General features: G+C 34.7%; 2 protein-coding genes and 1 pseudogene across 9 annotated transcripts; 2 read left to right on the forward strand and 1 right to left on the reverse strand.

Annotated features, from left to right (window-relative positions):
- Window positions 1-15: 15 nt before the first annotated feature.
- Window positions 16-1,567, reverse strand: LOC127431435 (elongin-C-like). 7 transcript variants are annotated; one of them, XM_051681820.1, is made up of 4 exons: window positions 1,481-1,567; window positions 1,208-1,235; window positions 815-958; window positions 16-485 (listed from the first exon to the last, which is right to left on the reverse strand). In XM_051681820.1, exons 2-4 carry the CDS (start codon window positions 1,209-1,211, stop codon window positions 295-297), a joined length of 339 nt encoding a protein of 112 aa, XP_051537780.1. In that variant the 5' UTR covers window positions 1,212-1,235; window positions 1,481-1,567; the 3' UTR covers window positions 16-294. The 7 variants fall into 7 exon arrangements, with proteins under 7 accessions (XP_051537780.1, XP_051537779.1, XP_051537782.1 ...); XM_051681819.1 differs by having other exon boundaries at window positions 815-961; window positions 1,481-1,545; XM_051681822.1 differs by lacking the exon at window positions 1,481-1,567 and adding an exon at window positions 1,364-1,382.
- Window positions 1,568-2,685: 1,118 nt separating this feature from the next.
- Window positions 2,686-12,875, forward strand: LOC127431427 (DDB1- and CUL4-associated factor 11-like). Of its 2 annotated transcripts, none has more exons than XM_051681810.1 (15): window positions 2,686-2,901; window positions 3,539-3,737; window positions 3,859-3,986; window positions 4,157-4,275; window positions 4,470-4,534; window positions 4,726-4,826; window positions 6,175-6,321; window positions 6,409-6,463; window positions 7,110-7,178; window positions 8,257-8,314; window positions 8,836-9,021; window positions 9,581-9,734; window positions 9,872-10,024; window positions 11,669-11,775; window positions 11,920-12,875. In XM_051681810.1, the coding sequence occupies exons 2-15, from the start codon at window positions 3,550-3,552 to the stop codon at window positions 12,022-12,024; spliced, it is 1,635 nt and encodes a 544-aa protein (XP_051537770.1). In that variant the 5' UTR covers window positions 2,686-2,901; window positions 3,539-3,549; the 3' UTR covers window positions 12,025-12,875. The 2 variants fall into 2 exon arrangements, with proteins under 2 accessions (XP_051537770.1, XP_051537769.1); XM_051681809.1 differs by having other exon boundaries at window positions 2,686-2,897.
- A 640-nt stretch (window positions 12,876-13,515) lies between these two features.
- Window positions 13,516-16,619, forward strand: LOC127431431 (fat storage-inducing transmembrane protein 1-like; annotated as a pseudogene).
- Window positions 16,620-16,631: the final 12 nt, after the last annotated feature.

Consider the following 16,631-nt stretch of genomic DNA (forward strand, 5'->3'; position numbering starts at 1 on the left):
CATACCAGTTATATATTAGTTTCATCCATATTTATTCCTAGTGCAGATGTCACTCAGACAATTGCAAAAGACTAGCCAATACAAAATGATTAAGAGATGTTTAAAACATTGCATACAAAACACAAATGATCAATTCATTACAAAGTTAAGCATGCAGTCAAGCCTTTGTTTTCATAAAACAAAGCAAAAAACTCTTTAATATTTATAAATACACACTCATAATCAGAGATTCATATATAATGGTGAACAAATGGCATGTAAGTAGGTCACAGTAAACTTATACACCATTACTATCTAACAGTCTAGGAAGTTTGCAGCCATGAGCAGTTCCAGTGCAATCTCAGGAGCAATGGGGAATTCTGGAATTTCTGTTGAGCTGTTGGTATAACGAACTTTGTAGGTCAAATACATGCACACTTTGGAGAGAACGTGAGAAGGGATCTCTCGGAAGTTTACCTCATTGGTTTCATTTTCAGCAAACTGACCTATAGTCAAAGAAAGAAAAACACACAATAGCAAAAGATAATCAGATGTACTGTAAATCATCAAGAAAAAAAAAAAATGAGATGGAGTGAATTGGAAATAATTTGTATTAAAGAGTAAAATGGTTGAAAACACCATAAACAGAAACAAAAAACACTATAGAACATGAATAATTTTACATTCATTTCTTTTGGCAGACATATTTATCCAACGCAACTTCAAGGTGTACCTTTAATCAGTTTGTGTTCCCTGGGAATTGAACCCATGACCTTGGTGTTGACAGCGGCATACATGTTTTGAAATCTAGACTTTGAACTTGTTTCATACTTACCAGGTCCACTCAGCATAGCTTTGATGGTGCCAGAGGTTAAAGCATGTTCTCTCTTCACAATAAACTCATGACCATCTGTGGAGATCAACTTTACGTGCATAGCATCTGGGCCCTCGCAACCACCGTAAATCCTCTCTTCAACATCTGCTGAAATATAGAACAAATATTATATGAACCCCTCCAGGAAAACAAGACACAACAGAAGCTGGACATTCTTATCCAGCAGAGTACATATACAAGGAAGAAATCAGAACAAATTAACATTTTAACATCAATCACGTCCTACACCAATCCAACTGGTTTCATAAAGTATCAAATGTATTTACAAAAAGCATTTGAGAGATGATCGAGATATTCCAATTTTCTATAAAGTTCAATAAGTCCAATACAAACCCATTGTTTCACAGGAACTGTATTACTCCTGAAACAACAGAACAAAAACATTGGGCTATGTAACTGAGCACTGCTGTGGAAAAGACTTGTATTATTATGAAGCAGCATATGAGAGTGCGGCCCGACATTCACAGTATTTTCAGTGCAGGAAAACACCTGAAACCTTCCGTCACCCAAACAAAGTGGATTGACCCGCCACCGCCCCGAACCACCGCAATTAGCGGGACACCCGGTGTTAAAGTCAAGACCTGAGTGTAAAACTGTTGTACTTACCACAAAACAACAAAACTAGTTGGTACTAGACACAACCGAATACTTCCGGTTCAATAATACAGTTCAACGTTATAAAAGTCCTCTCGGTCACCACACTGATCAGACCAATTTTTTTTAACGATCTCTGTATACACCACACACACGAAAGTTGGATTTTACATAAAGGAGAATGAGCTCCATAATATTAATATGACAGAACATGTAAACAATACTCTCAGATATGATCTCTGATCTATGATGTAAATATGTAGTTAGAATATAACTTTATTTAAATCCTCCTTTTTATTTAATAAAAACTTTTAATGATAAAACAACAAACTAAAAAATAAATGAATACGAATATAATATGAATATATATATATATATATATATATATATATATATATATATATATATATATATATCAATAAAATATAAATCTAAAACAAAAAATAAGTAAAAAAGTTACAATAAAAAAATAAAAACAGAAAACATGTAATATATCATCTTAAAACATTTATTAAACTTAATATATATAATTTAAATCCAATTAAATACAGACATTTTATTATAGGACATTGTATAATAGCAAATACATACACTTAATACAGCAAAAAAAAAAAAAAAAAAAAAAAAAAGCCAGTAAATGAGGCGCATTGTACCTGGACAAGAAATACAGAGTGCTTAATATACTGTATTTCTAACTGTAGATTCAGTTCTTCTAATAATTCTGTTTTTTATTATTTACTTATTTTATTATTATGATTATTAATATTTTACTTGTTATTACTCGGCTATAGAATATAATACCCCTTTTAAACTATAGGATCTCGTACAGGCCAATATTATTAGGCAACTCATGTCGATTATTCCTGTTATGGTCCACCCAGTCAGTCGGAAATATGCACCTAGATCTTGTACTAGCTAAATATTGTGACACATTTATGTTACGGTTATGATGGCTCATAAAAGACACATTGCCTTAGTTGAAGTCATTTAGTAGTGTAAGTCTCTTCAAAATGATTATTTTAAAATATTTTCCCACGCCCAGAGTTGTGGAAATTTTTGGGAGAGACTCAAGACCTAAATAAAGTTCATCTACAATTTCCGCTTATTGCTAGTGCAAGCACAACGTTAAATGTGTTAACACAATGGTGTCAACGTACTTGTTCTATTATTTTTGTTTGCTCCGCACGAGCGCGTCTGTGGGTCACGTGACCAGAGGAAGGCGAGTCTCGAGACCCGTAAACAACATGGCGCGTCACGAACCTGGAGAGTCTTGAAAACACCTAAGGGAAGAACTGAAGCGTTTAGCACACAGAACTAACACATTTATAAAGTCAATTTTGACTACATCGTTTCTTGGTAATTTACCGAGGTCTGCAGAAAGATACAAAATCAGTCAAGAAGCTGTCAGAGCATTGCTATCATATAACTGGTAGGTAGGTGTCTCTCTTTTGTAGGTCGCTTGCAGTCTGCTAGCTCCTGGGCTAACTTAACAAAGGGCTGTTTTATATGGATATTAAAAGTAATATGTATAATTTTAGAATTGTGTTATGCTAAACTCTAATTTCTACATCTGAAACCATTATATGAAGTTTTTCCCATGCTATTTGCAGTTTTCAGTTCTAGCCTGTCATTTTAGCTATCTTCGCCTGTCAGTTACATTACAGCCTTTTGTCAGCTAAGCTTTATGTCAACATTCACTAACCTAATTTAAATAATCTATTTGACACCATAATTCATCTGAGAGTAAGTATTGGGATATAAACAACACTGACATCCCCCACATCTCAGTGTTCATTATTTTTATTTAGTTTTATGGATTTTTGCATTGTGACATGCTCTGTGGTCAGGTTTTTTTTATCAGATTTGAATCTGTAATATAATGTCTTCATATTCGGCTGAATGTCATGTTATTTACAAGTATTATCCTTTGAAAGTATTGTTGTTTTGACAAATCAAAGGCTAAATGAGGTTCTATAGATTATGTTTATTGATTTGATAATGTAGTTTGCTTTTTACAATGATAAAGACTAACTCTTGAGTGTGATTGTTTTTCTGAACATTATTTGGCAGATAATCAGTCTATGGGCTCTCAGTCCAGTTCTGGGATGTCCGGTCAGGGCTCTGGCAACAACCCAGACCAGTCAGAACCAGAACCCAACCAGAATTCCAACCAGACGGGCCACACACAGGCAGAGAGGCAGTCAGAGAGACAGTCGGGATCAGAAGAGGACGTTGACTTAGCACAAGTTCTGGCGTACCTACTGCGGAGGTAAATAAATAAATAACCCGTATGAGATTTATTTGGAGATACTCCCCCCTTTTTGTTTGTCCTTTCTTTAGTTTCATTTTGTATAAAATTTAAAAAGTGTTCTACATTTTATCCACCATAGGGGCCAGGTGCGCCTGGTCCATGGAAGTGGAGCGACAGGCCTGCAGCTCGTGCAGTCATATTCAGACTCTGACGAGGACAGCGATGGGGCCTGGGATGGGCGGTTAGGACATCGATATGACCCTCCTGGTGAGTATAATACAGACCTTTATAGTCTTTTTCAAGGTTTAGAAATGATTTAATAGAAACTAATGGCCCCTCAATAAGAAAAAAGTATACAAAAACATAAACCCACAGTACACACTGATATGAATGTGTTTTTGCTCATCATATGATACATATTTTGTATTCTTTCTCAGTGGATGCCCAACCAGACACACAGGAAGTAGATCGCAGTGAGATCCGAACTCAGATCCTGCTTGCCACTGCTTCCTCAGGACTAAAGGGGAGACACAGTTTCACACATATGCTGGCAGAGGTAAAATGAGTTTACACATGCATACATCACATAAAAAAAAAAAAAAAATCTTCTCAGATTTGAGATCAAAGAATCTATATTTATGCAGTCCACTGTTCATACAGGATGCATGTTGAGTATTTAAAGAAACTGTGATAATTCAGAAGTGTGTCTGCATCTTCCTATAAACTAACTGTTTTTATTGTTTGCTGAAGCGGGAACAGGGACGGTGTCGCGGGTCAAGTTTCTCTCATGGAGAGTGTAGCCGTATTCTTTCGCAGTGAGTGTAACACACACATGCAAACGCTATTCTAAAATAATAATGCCTATTGGACACATTGATGTATGCTGTATCCTCAGACATTATACAGACACAGAGTACATTTGTAATGGAATTTTCTTTCTGCTTCTTAAACTGATCAGTCTTTTGCATACTTTTCATAACAACAATTCATAAACATTTCTTAATAGTTTCATGCCCAATCATGTCGTATACAAGGACACTTATCAACAGAAAGTCTTTTGTGGAGTCTACAGTGACGAAGGAAACATGTTCCTGTCAGCATGCCAAGGTGAAACAGAGATTCCTTAACTGTCGACCAAGTCTTTGCACTTAGCATTTATTTTCAATGCTTAATAATTTTCCAAATCCACATGTGAGACACACAAAAATGTATAATAAAGGACTTTATCACAACTAGGTTTTCATTTCCTCAAGGAAAGACCAGTGCTTGCAAAGCAGCAAAATTATAGTGCTAATATTTTACTGTAGGTAAGCTTAGGTTTTAGGCTTTGGTTCTACATAAATAAATGCCAGATCAGAGCTGCTTTGACAATATGACACTCAGCATGCATCTGTTTTTCAGTTGGAGGCACAGGATTGGCTGTCACTGTGCTGTGTAAAGGCATCTATAAATGGTTAAAGAAATGCAGGGAAGACAAGACCAATCATTATTCAGTATGCAAAATTGTAAACTTTTTTTTAGTCTGTACTTTAAAGGAATATTCCGGGTTCAATATAAGTTAAGCGCAACCGACAGCATTTGTGGCATAATGTTGATTACCAAAAAAAGTAATTTAATTTTAAATATATGTGTTCCAGTGAGGCACTTGCAGTGGAAGTGAATGGGGCCAATCCGTAAACATTAAAATACTGTTTCAAAAGTATAGCAACAAGACACAAACCACATGTGTCTAGTACATAAACAATCGCTTACTAACCTTTTCTGTGTAAAGTTATAGCCAATTTTACCACTTCGTTGGTCATGACAATGTAATGTCAACAAACCCTAAAATGACTGTAAAAAATTATGATTTAAACAACTTCACAGCTCAAAAAATACACAGGTATTAACGGAAGAATTAATCTAAGTGCTTTTATAAAATTATAAGCTTTACATTATAAGCTTCGACTTTAAAGCCTCCAAAAAATTGTCCCCATTCACTTCCATTGTAAGTGCCTCACTGTAACCCAGAGTTCTGCTTTTTTTTTTTTAAAGAAAAGGAGGGATGAGTCAAAATTAATTTTTTGTGGTATCAACATTATGCCACAAATGCTGTCGATTGAGATTAACTTGCATTGAACCCAGAATATTCCTTTAAGTCTGTGCATTTAGTGGTTCGTGGTGAATTAGACTAGGGATATAATACTTCATGTTTGGGTATTAAAGTTAAGGAACAAACCCCTAACCAGAACTTCAGTGATATCAGTACAGTGCTATCTTGCAAGCGCGGTAATTAAAGTCTCACTTAATTCATGTAGTATAAATGTTATTATCATTTTTGTCATTAAAGTACTAATTTAAGTTTAATGTTTGAACTCTTTTTTTAATTAGGTTCTGTGTTTTTATTATGCAATCTTCAAAATTATAATTGAATCACGGTAATTGAAACTCTGGTATTTATGCCTCTATTTTTTAGATCAGAATATCAGGTTATATGACACTAGTAGAGGGCGTTTTGCTCTGAAGAAAACTGTGAAGGCCAGAGACGTGGGTTGGAGCGTTCTGGATGTGTGTTTTACCCCTGATGCCAGTTGTGTGCTCTACTCCAGCTGGTCTGACTACAGTAAGACAGGGACAACTCACCCATACTGTTTTGTTGAGAGTACTGACATTCTTTTGATGCACATCTGTCTGTGTTCTCTTTCCATAGTCCATGTGTGCAGTATAGATGGGGACAATGAAACACACACTGCTCTGGACCTCAAGTTAGTGATTCCCTCATAGTACATTATAGCATTACAACTCAGGTAATCACCTGTATGCTTGTTCCTCATGTGGATGACAGACAGTAGAACAGATCACAATAACAACCATTCATCACTAAATCCATCACATGACTGTGAGTTAACCAAGCTGGACATGTTGGCAAAGTTTTGTCATATTTTTTTTGTTTTGTTTATTTTGAGGTTTTATGATAAAGGAAGGAAAATATAGTTAAAAATTTAGTGTTAATATGATGTGAAAAAACCATTTGTTTATTCTGATTGTATGTGAGAACAGCAACACTTCCTGTCTGCTGAGATATGCTAAAAATGCCAGCTGTTGACTTTGCCAGCGTGTTTTTCACAACCAAGCTGCTTTCCTCATTAAATTCATGTCACCATTTTCACAGCTGCTTTACATTGCATAATATTGTGATAAACAACTGTTATATTATGCTTTTAGAGATTTGGACCACAAGTAAGGTAGAGCTGTGCAAATGGAAAAGAGTTCATACATTCAAAGGTTTATATTTGTGTATGTTAGTATATAGCCTGTAAGTTATTTTAATGTAATTACCATGGACTATAGTCGTTTATGTTTAGAGTGTTACTGATGCTGACAGGTTTTTTTTTTTTTTTCTTCTTTCAGTCCAGATGAACGGAGGTTCTGTGTTTTCTCACTGGCAGCATCCACAGATGGAAAAGAGATTTTAGGCGGGTCAGTATCTTATTCTGTGTTCTACATTTATTAACATGTCTGGAAGCTTTTTTTTTGTTTCCAATTACACTGTTGGATTAGTTGAATTCCACTCACCATACATGAGTGATTCTCACTAAACCTGTCAAGAAAATGTCTTGGTACTGTTTGACTCCAAAATCAAAAGAAAAAATTAGAAAAATTAAGCCTATTTTTAGGGCCATTTTTGAATGCATTGTTCATGCATTGTTATTACCACAATGCAAGATGGCCATTGTGATATTCTCATTAACGCAGTGTGAAAAAAATTACGCATTATTTAAATTGTAAAGTAGTTATACATCATAGTATAAATACATAGTATGGCTGATTTAAATGTTAAAACGTGTTAATACAGTAAAAAAATTACTGTTACATTTTCAAGAATCATCATTGAAAACAACTGGAATAGTTAAAGTAAAACATCCGGACGCATTACGATAATTAGAATTGGGGGGCAAAAGTGCTTAAGTGTCCTGAAAAAAATGTCACAATAAAAAATAAAATAAATTGTAATATTCCTAAATGTAGGCTTCATTTTCTTTTTTCTTTTCTTTTTTTTTTTATTGATTTTGGTTTAATTATGACAAAGACATTTTCTTAACAGGTTTCATGAGAATCACCCACACGGCAGGGTCAGAAATTAAGGGGGGCTTGGGGCAAAAATGCCATCAAAAGTGACAAAAGTGCCCCTAAAATACACAATGTAGTGGCAAAAAAAATAAATAAAATAAAATGTTTATTTGAAACATCTGATATATTTTTTATATTGTATTCTAGGTCTGGGTATGCACATTATTGCTTGAAACATGCTATATAATTACTTAGCGAATTTATGTTAATTGAATAAATTGAAGAATTTTTTATTTTTTATTTTGATAAGTAAGCACAAGCCCTCATAAAGGTAAAAAAAGAAAAATCCCTTGAAAATCAAGTCCAGGGGAAAAATATTGCCCCTAAATGGACAAGTTCTTTTCTGATGCTGCCATATGGTGAAATGAAGTGTATGTTTAAGATAATTTGTCACTGTTCCTGAGATACCTTTATCTCTATTAAACAGTGCAAACGATGGCTGCCTGTATGTGTTCGATCGTGAACAAAACAAGAGAACTCTTAAGGTATGGTTCACATGTTGGTGAATGTGTGAACTAGCAAATTAATGTCATACATTCTCTTCTATACTGTGACCATAAGTCTTAAGTCCCTTTTAAAGGGATAATTCATCCAAAAATGAACATTCTCTCATCATTTACTCACCCTTATGTTATTCCAAACCCATATGACTTTCCATGGAGCACAAAAGAGATGTTAGGCAGACTGTTAAGGACTGACAGCATCAGTCATCATTCACTTTCATTGAATGGGGAAAAGAAGATTAAATGAAAGTGAATGGTGACTAAAGCGAACATTCTGGGTGACAAAAAATCATACAGGTTTGGAACAACATGAGGGTGAGTAAATGATGACAGAATTTAACCTCTACAGTTTTCTGGTCACCGTAAATCAAAAGTCTACCACTCCGAATTAAAATTAGTTCTTTGAGATCAGTGATAAACTAGTGAGAATATTATACAATAATCCAAGAAGAAATTGCCCTTGTTAGAAGCATAACTAATATGTATTTCTCTCTGTCTCTCAGATTGACGCTCATGAGGATGATGTGAATGCTGTAGCATTTGCAGACAGTTCATCACAGTTACTCTTCTCAGGGAGTGATGACGCTCTCTGTAAGGTTTGGGACAGGCGTACACTCAGAGAAGACAGACCGCAGCCTGTGGGTCAGCTGGCAGGACACAGAGATGGAATCACCTTCATACACAGCAAGGTATATTAACACATTACCACAATATATCTGGTGGAATCATGCCAAGACACTGTGATGTACATCAATTATGATAAACATAAAAAAACCTTTGACATTATTATGTATCAGTATAAGCCAAAATGGTTATATTGAATCACCACAGTACAATTTACACTCAAGATAGTAGAGCAGCCTTTTAAGTAACTAAATAAAAACTCATATACGGTACATTAAAGGGCCAAAAGTATGAAGACGCCCCTTTCTATTTTATGGGTTTGGCTCATTCGGCTGCACCCATTACTAACAGGTGCATAAAAAGAAGCATTCAGCCATGCAGTCTCCTTTTATAAACATTTTCAGTATTATGAGGCATACCAAAGGACTTTCAACGTGGCTCTGTCATGCCAATGGCTTTGAAATAAAATGTTCAACAAGCACGTATGAGTGTGGTCATCCGGGTTCAAATACTATGGAAATATTATTTTGATATGTATTAGTTGCTTTAGTTTAAAAACATCAGTCAACTGATACATGACTAAAAATTTAGTGCACTAAGCATTATTTGTATGTTGTTCTGAAGGGCGACGCTCGGTATTTGATCAGTAACTCCAAAGATCAGTCTATTAAGCTGTGGGACGTGAGGAAATTTTCCCCTAAAGAAGGACTTGCTGCTTCTCGACTTGCTGTCACACAACAGAACTGGGACTACCGCTGGCAGCAGGTTCCCCAGAGAGGTTTGTGTAGCTTACTTAGGATGTCTATGTATAATAAACCTGTCAGACAAACTGGAGTATTTTCCAACCTAATTTTACACATGAACACAATGCGGCTGTTTTATTTTATCATTTCATCTTGTCTTGTTGTTCTGCAGCAATAAAGAGGCATAAGCTGACCGGCGACACCTCTGTAATGACATACAGGGGTCACGGGGTTCTACACACGCTCATTCGGTGTCGCTTTTCCCCTGAATTCAGCACTGGACAGAAGTTTATTTACACAGGCTGTTCAACAGGCAAAATCGTCAGTAAGTGTGTCCACATATACCTGCCTGAACAGTGGAGTGGTTTAGTAACCTTTGTAATAAAGAGATATCATTGACTATATATACACTACCGGTCAAAAGTTTTGAAACACTTACTCATTCTTTATTATAATTTTTTTTCTTCACATTTTAGAATAATAGTAAAGTTGTCAAAACTATGGAATAACATAAATGGAACTATGGGAATTATGTTGTGACTAAACAAAATCCAAAATAAATCAAAACTGTGTTATATTTTAGCATCTTCAAAGTAGTCACCCTTTGCCTAGAATTTGCAGACATGTACTCTTGACATTTTCTCCACCAACTTCTTGAGGTATCACCCTGGGATGATTTTTAAACAGTACTGAAGGAGTTCCCATCTATGTTGGGCACTTATTGGCTGCTTTTCTTTATTATTTGGTCCAAGTCATCAATTTCAAATACTTTTTTTTATTATTACATTTTAGATTTATAATGAAATAAATTAATATGGTGGCACAATTATATTTTTGTCTACTAAACTAATTTCAAACATTTATTTAAGATCATGAGAAACATTTCAGGCAAGTGTTTCAAAAGTTTTGACAGGTAGTGTATAAAGAAGGATCAAAAGTGTATCATGCCTTAACTTCCTGAGATCTGAGTGTGACTGCTGTGTGCATTTTCCATTTCCCTTTTTGATTTGTAACTAGTAGAACCTAATAAACATGCAATAAAAATAATAATTTTCTGGAGCAAATAGTTTTCTTAAAAAATTATGTCCACATATGTGGACAGCGGGACTAAGTTGTGAAATTTTAAATAATACCAAGCTATAGAAAGTCAAATTTTTTTAAATCAAATTGTTTTTATGTTTATAGGAGTGTTGGTTATTCATGTTTTTGAGACATTACAGACATTACATCAGAAATTAGCATAATTAATTCTGATTCAAAGTAATAGCCAGCATCATCCAATCACTGCCAACCATGTTAAAATAAAATTATACATGATAAATTCTGAATCTATGTACTGATTACCATTGTCCCATGTCTGCCAAACATGTTGAGTGGTCCAAACATCATCTGCAGTCTGAAACTGAACTTTTGGTTGGATTTTAGGAGTGAATGCACTTGGCTTCATAGGAAAGCTATAGGATGCTCCCTTGCTCCCTATTTAGTGAATGACTTAACCTCCAGTGTGCTGTCTGTCTGCACTGGTCTAACTCCTTATAAGGCCTCTGAAAGCAATTTTTTCCTCAATGTGAAAAATTTACAGTAAATATAGGATTTCTAATGAAAACCTTGTGCTATTGTCCACTATAGTGTACATCGTGTTTAGCAGCCTGGCGTTTCATGATAAATCACTCAAATAATATAAATGGCATATCGGATGAAACTCTAATCTTTTGACTCAAACAGGTTTCAATGTACAAACTTAATTTGGTTTCATACCAGATGTAGTTTTGTTGGTGTTTCTCCCAAAGATAAACTCCGCTGTGATCTGTGCCATGTTGTTTTGTCACATGTTTTGTCACATGACAATTTTTTTTATTTTTTTCATGATTAAATAACAAAAAAAATGTCTTTGATGTAGTTTGTGGATTTTTCATATTTATCCTAATCTGCCTGATTGTTTTTTTTTTTTCTCCCACTCCTTCTGAAGTCTATGATGTATTGACGGGATCCGTTGTGTCCAAAATGTCCAATCATGATGCATGTGTGAGGGACGTCAGTTGGCACCCTTATCAAGTCAACATGGTTAGCAGTTCGGTAAGTAAACATCTTATATAATATATAAATTTAGGTCTATTGTCAGTGCTTAAATATCACTCTTTGTAATTGTTTGTTGATACTGGCGACAGCTTGGCTATTTTTTCTCCTTTTACATTTCATCTTCCTTTCATGTGTCCTCAGTGGGATGGTGCTATACGTTTGTGGGAACACGCACAGAATCACCCTCTGGATAAAGACAGAGAGCGAAGGAGCGTGGAAGAGGTGGAGATGACAGCGAAATGTTGATGATGTCAGACAGGGATGGGTTGTGGTGCTGTCTCCGCAGATTTGAAAACAGAAATTTAACAAAATATATATAAAAGAGAACAAATGTTGTGCAGAGTGTTGTAAAATCACATTGATGATGTAGTAGGCAGGGTTTCCATTTTGTCAGGGTTTTATTTGTTTGATTCCACATTGCTCTGTCTGTCTGCAAAAGGAAAAAAGAAAAAAATCACAATACAGATATAGAAGTTTAAGCATAAAGGTGCAGTGACATATAGGTAATGGAGACTTTTTTTATGATTTCTCTTTTATGCCTACTGTCACACCTCTTTCTAAGCTCCCAGGGGATTGTTTAGAGCAGGTTCAAACTTAAGTGAAAGATTTCAATTTCACAAATAATATGGAAGCATTATTTCAGACAATGCTTTGCTTGAAATCCCACTGTATGGCAACAATGTTGCTTTACCAAAAAAGCAATACTTGCATAAGTAAATATAGCAAAATAATTTAGACATGAAGGATATGTTTCTAAAACTGAAAAAAAAAAAAAAAACATTGGAAAATAATTCTAAATATTGTAAGATATTTTATTGCTATTAATGTCCAGGATTTGATTTTGTAGTTCAATGTAAAGAAAAAGGTTTTCCTTGTCAAAAATCTGAATGTGTGGTATAAGTGTGGCTGGAGACTTTGTCATGGGTTTACGGATGCGGAAGTGAGTTTCTTTATGTGTATGTGTGTGTGAGAGTGTTCGCAAGTATGTTTCTGTCGACACAGATTTGTTTTGTGTGTGATCTAAGTGCATTTAGAACTCTTTGAGACACTCACTAAATTGTTTTACAAGAATTATTAAACTTATGCTCACAACTTTATCTTTGTTTTGAGTCTAAATCATATCTCAAAAGTCAATTTCTCTTATGTCCTACATGTATTTAAAGGTGAACTGAAAATTTCAATTGACTGTTATTCCAGCAATTCATGACAAGATCAAAGTTTATATACATTTAGATTATTTCAAGGAATGTTCTAAAATGTGTCTGTGAAGATAAAAGAAAAGGGTGAAAAAGTAAAAAAAAAAAAAAAAAAATGCTCTGTATGAGAAAAGTATGTTTATTACAGTAAATGTGTAGCCCAAAATGAGGGGAAAAGTACCTATTGTACATTTATATTAGTATAGGTTTGCTTTATAATGTTTCAATGCATAATAGCAAATACATCACAAAAAGAGCCAGTCTCTCATAACCTAAATAATTTCAAAGTAACAATTTAGACGAAAGCAATCTAGGAAATCCTCCTACGTAGTCTGTATTTTTACAGATATTTTTTCTTTCCTAGGTCAATGTTCAGAATTTATTTCAAACAGATTTTTCTTTATTTTAATTTATGTTAGAGCCAAGATTTCTTTAATGCATTCGAATTTCACCAAACACTCTTGCGTATTTGGGTCTTTAGAGACCCGGCACATATATCCATCACAAATGGATCTACAAAATTCCCAGATAATGTCAAATTTTCTAATTATTTTAATAAAATATATTTTGATGTTTTATTTTTCATATATCAAAGAAATAATGCAACAAATCAGGACAAATCTAGAACAGGATTCATTATTTTCACTGAAATTTCATGAAACACAACTGGCTGTCAAACACACTGAGCTACACATAACACATAATCTACATATAAGCTACACATAAGTATTTTCTCAGGCCCTTATTGACTCTAAATAGATGCACAACTTAAATCATTTCAGTATTACACTAAAATAACAATAGTCATATCATACTGTTCATGTGTTACACTTGCTATAGTTTACTTCCATGTTGTTTCTTCATCGAATAGCAATGTCAAATGTCAATCAAGTCAATCACTTAAACACCTTGAGTAAGAAATAGCATATACACTATGTATGTGTACTCCTACTGTATATGGGATACAGATAATTCACCATTGTTGCACAGAAAATCAATGTGATATAGTATTTATTTGTATGAATAAAGTACTCATTTATCTTGTAATAAACAAAGAAATAGCTGTCCTGTGATAGTAAACTTACATAGATATAAAATAATCATCAAAAGTATAATTTATGGAAGTGAAAAAAATCAATCACTGCCAAGGGACTCTAGCCTAGACACTTTTGGTTCTTAAACCATTATAACATTTGTTTTATAACATTCATTCATTTTTTGTGTGTTACACTATTTATAAGAGATGGATTAAGGAATACTTAAGATGTGTGGGCACAACTTACAAAATCGATGAGGTACAGGGGGTGGAATGAGGTACGTATGCATTTAAGGGTTAAAGAAAATCTGCTTGTTATATTACACACACATAAATTTATAATGCATCTTTTAAAAACACTTGGAAATGATACAAACCTTTTAAAACACAAAGGGAATGCTGCTGTACTGCTTTATGTCAGACACACAGGGTCATATAGAAGAGAAATCTGATAAGATGGGAATGTTTGGGGCTGTAAGGGACCTGAATGATGTCATGGACTCTAACTGAGAGAAGTGGCATAAACCAGCAGGTTGTGTAAACACACAAGGGCCAATAACAGACCACTGACATATGGTTGAGCAATTTCATCTGTCTTTTTCTGAATTCATGCTGTTAGTCTGTTTGTTGGAAATGCATTGGAATCACTGCCTTGAGTAAACCCGTATGGATCTTGTGGGCTAATGGAGATACGTAGGATTCAAAACTCTACTAACAAACTTCTACACACAGCTTTGGTGGTTGTCACTGATCTCACAGCTGGACTACTAGGTTATTTGTTATTCAGATTTTATTTTCACTTCCTACTCTCTGTGATGGTGTTGTTTGGACCTGTTCTGAGACTCTGGGACTCCAAGTACAGCATATTTGGCAACAAGAACCACTACCTGTACAGGCAAGATCCAACTCTCCTTTTCAGTTACTGGCTGCAACTGTAAGCCTGAGTAACTTCTTATAAGATCTTATTACATTTGAAGTCTCTGAGGCTGATCTGTTTATTTCCATCAACTGTTACTACATATTTAACATCTTTTATTTTGTATTTCTTTTATAGAAATACATATTATTAAATATTTATTAAATAATATGCATAATTAATTATAATAAAAACATAATAGTTAAGATAATATTTAACTAAATATTGTGAATATTTTTTATATATTTTAAATATATTACAATAAATGTTTTTAAATATTTAATATATGAGAACTGTATTGAGTGCACATACAATGGAAATATTACATTAGTCTCTTTTAATTTCATTGTGTTAAGTGCATGTGCTGTGCCTGATTGATTTCTTATTCATTATGAATTTGATCTTTTAGGCTATTTCTGCATTCATGCTGGGGCTGGACCTGTGTTTTTTGTGGCTCCTTCATCTTTCTTCTGTCATACTGCATCAGTAACTCCCCAATTCACTCTATTCGTCACCTCTCTCGGCTTGCTGTGGCTGGCATTCTGTGGTCTCTGTTCTGCCGTGTACTCTCCTTCCTAGTGGATGCCTCACGAAGCTGCTTCGAGCCACTCCATACCACCACAGAAGTCCATTGGAACCCCATGGAGCTCCTTGAGTCTGAAAAGCCATTAGGGGCCCCTTGTTGCTTCTGAGACAGGAAAAGGGCAAAGCTGCATGCCTTAAAGTGGCAGGGATGTAAAGTAACTTGATATCTTGATTCTGTGCTTGTGTTGCGGAAATTAGTGTTTTTGGGCTCTGCTTGGCTCTAGGGTTCCCATTGAGGATACTTTTCCTGTTGTGCATGTTGTTGTTAAGTCTCTGGATTTTCCTAATACTCAGCTTGCTGGCACACTTTCCACAGTTCCCCTCCCAGCTGGTTGGTGGAGCTCGGAGGTATTTGGGATGGAAGGGACATCACATGGGCTGGTTCACTTTGAAGCCAGGCTGGTGCTGTCAGTGTATGTGCACACCAGATGTGTTCACATAAATGTATAGTCTTTATTTGAGAGAGGTTTGAGAGAGAGAGTGTAAAGTGGGCCATAAAAGCTATTTGGGGATAGTTCACCCAAAATTAAAAATTCTGTCATACTGTATTTCATTCCCCCTCATACTGTTTCCAACCTACACGACTCTCTTTCTTTAGTGGAACACAAAATGAGATGTTAGGTAGAATGTTAGCCTCAGTCACCACTCACTTTCATTGCATCTTTTTCCCATTTAATTAAAGTGAAAGGGGACTGAGTTTCAGTAAGTAACACTCTGGCTAACTTTTTTTTTTCCATGCAAGAAAATCATGCATTTGGAACAACATGGGAATCTTTATGATGTCATAATTTGGCCTCTATGTTGTCATAATGCAGTCTTTATGTCATGTCATAATGGTGCCTCTATGTCACAATGGGGTCTTTTGATGTCTTGAAGGGTTTATTTGGACAACCATAAAATGTCCAAATAATTTCATCTTACTTTTGAACAAAATATCTATTGTTTTATAATTTGAATTCATAAACTTTTTGTGAAATACTTTGCTTGAAAAGTGTTTTGCTGTATATCATTAAAATAATGCCTATTGGTTAAATATTTTGCTTTATAGTTTATTTATGATATATTCATACATTTTAAGTGTGATTTAATTTTAGTGTTTAATTTTAGCTCTTTTTTTTTC

Source organism: Myxocyprinus asiaticus, chromosome 41 (assembly GCF_019703515.2).
Source record: "Myxocyprinus asiaticus isolate MX2 ecotype Aquarium Trade chromosome 41, UBuf_Myxa_2, whole genome shotgun sequence".
Classification (NCBI taxonomy): domain Eukaryota; kingdom Metazoa; phylum Chordata; class Actinopteri; order Cypriniformes; family Catostomidae; genus Myxocyprinus; species Myxocyprinus asiaticus.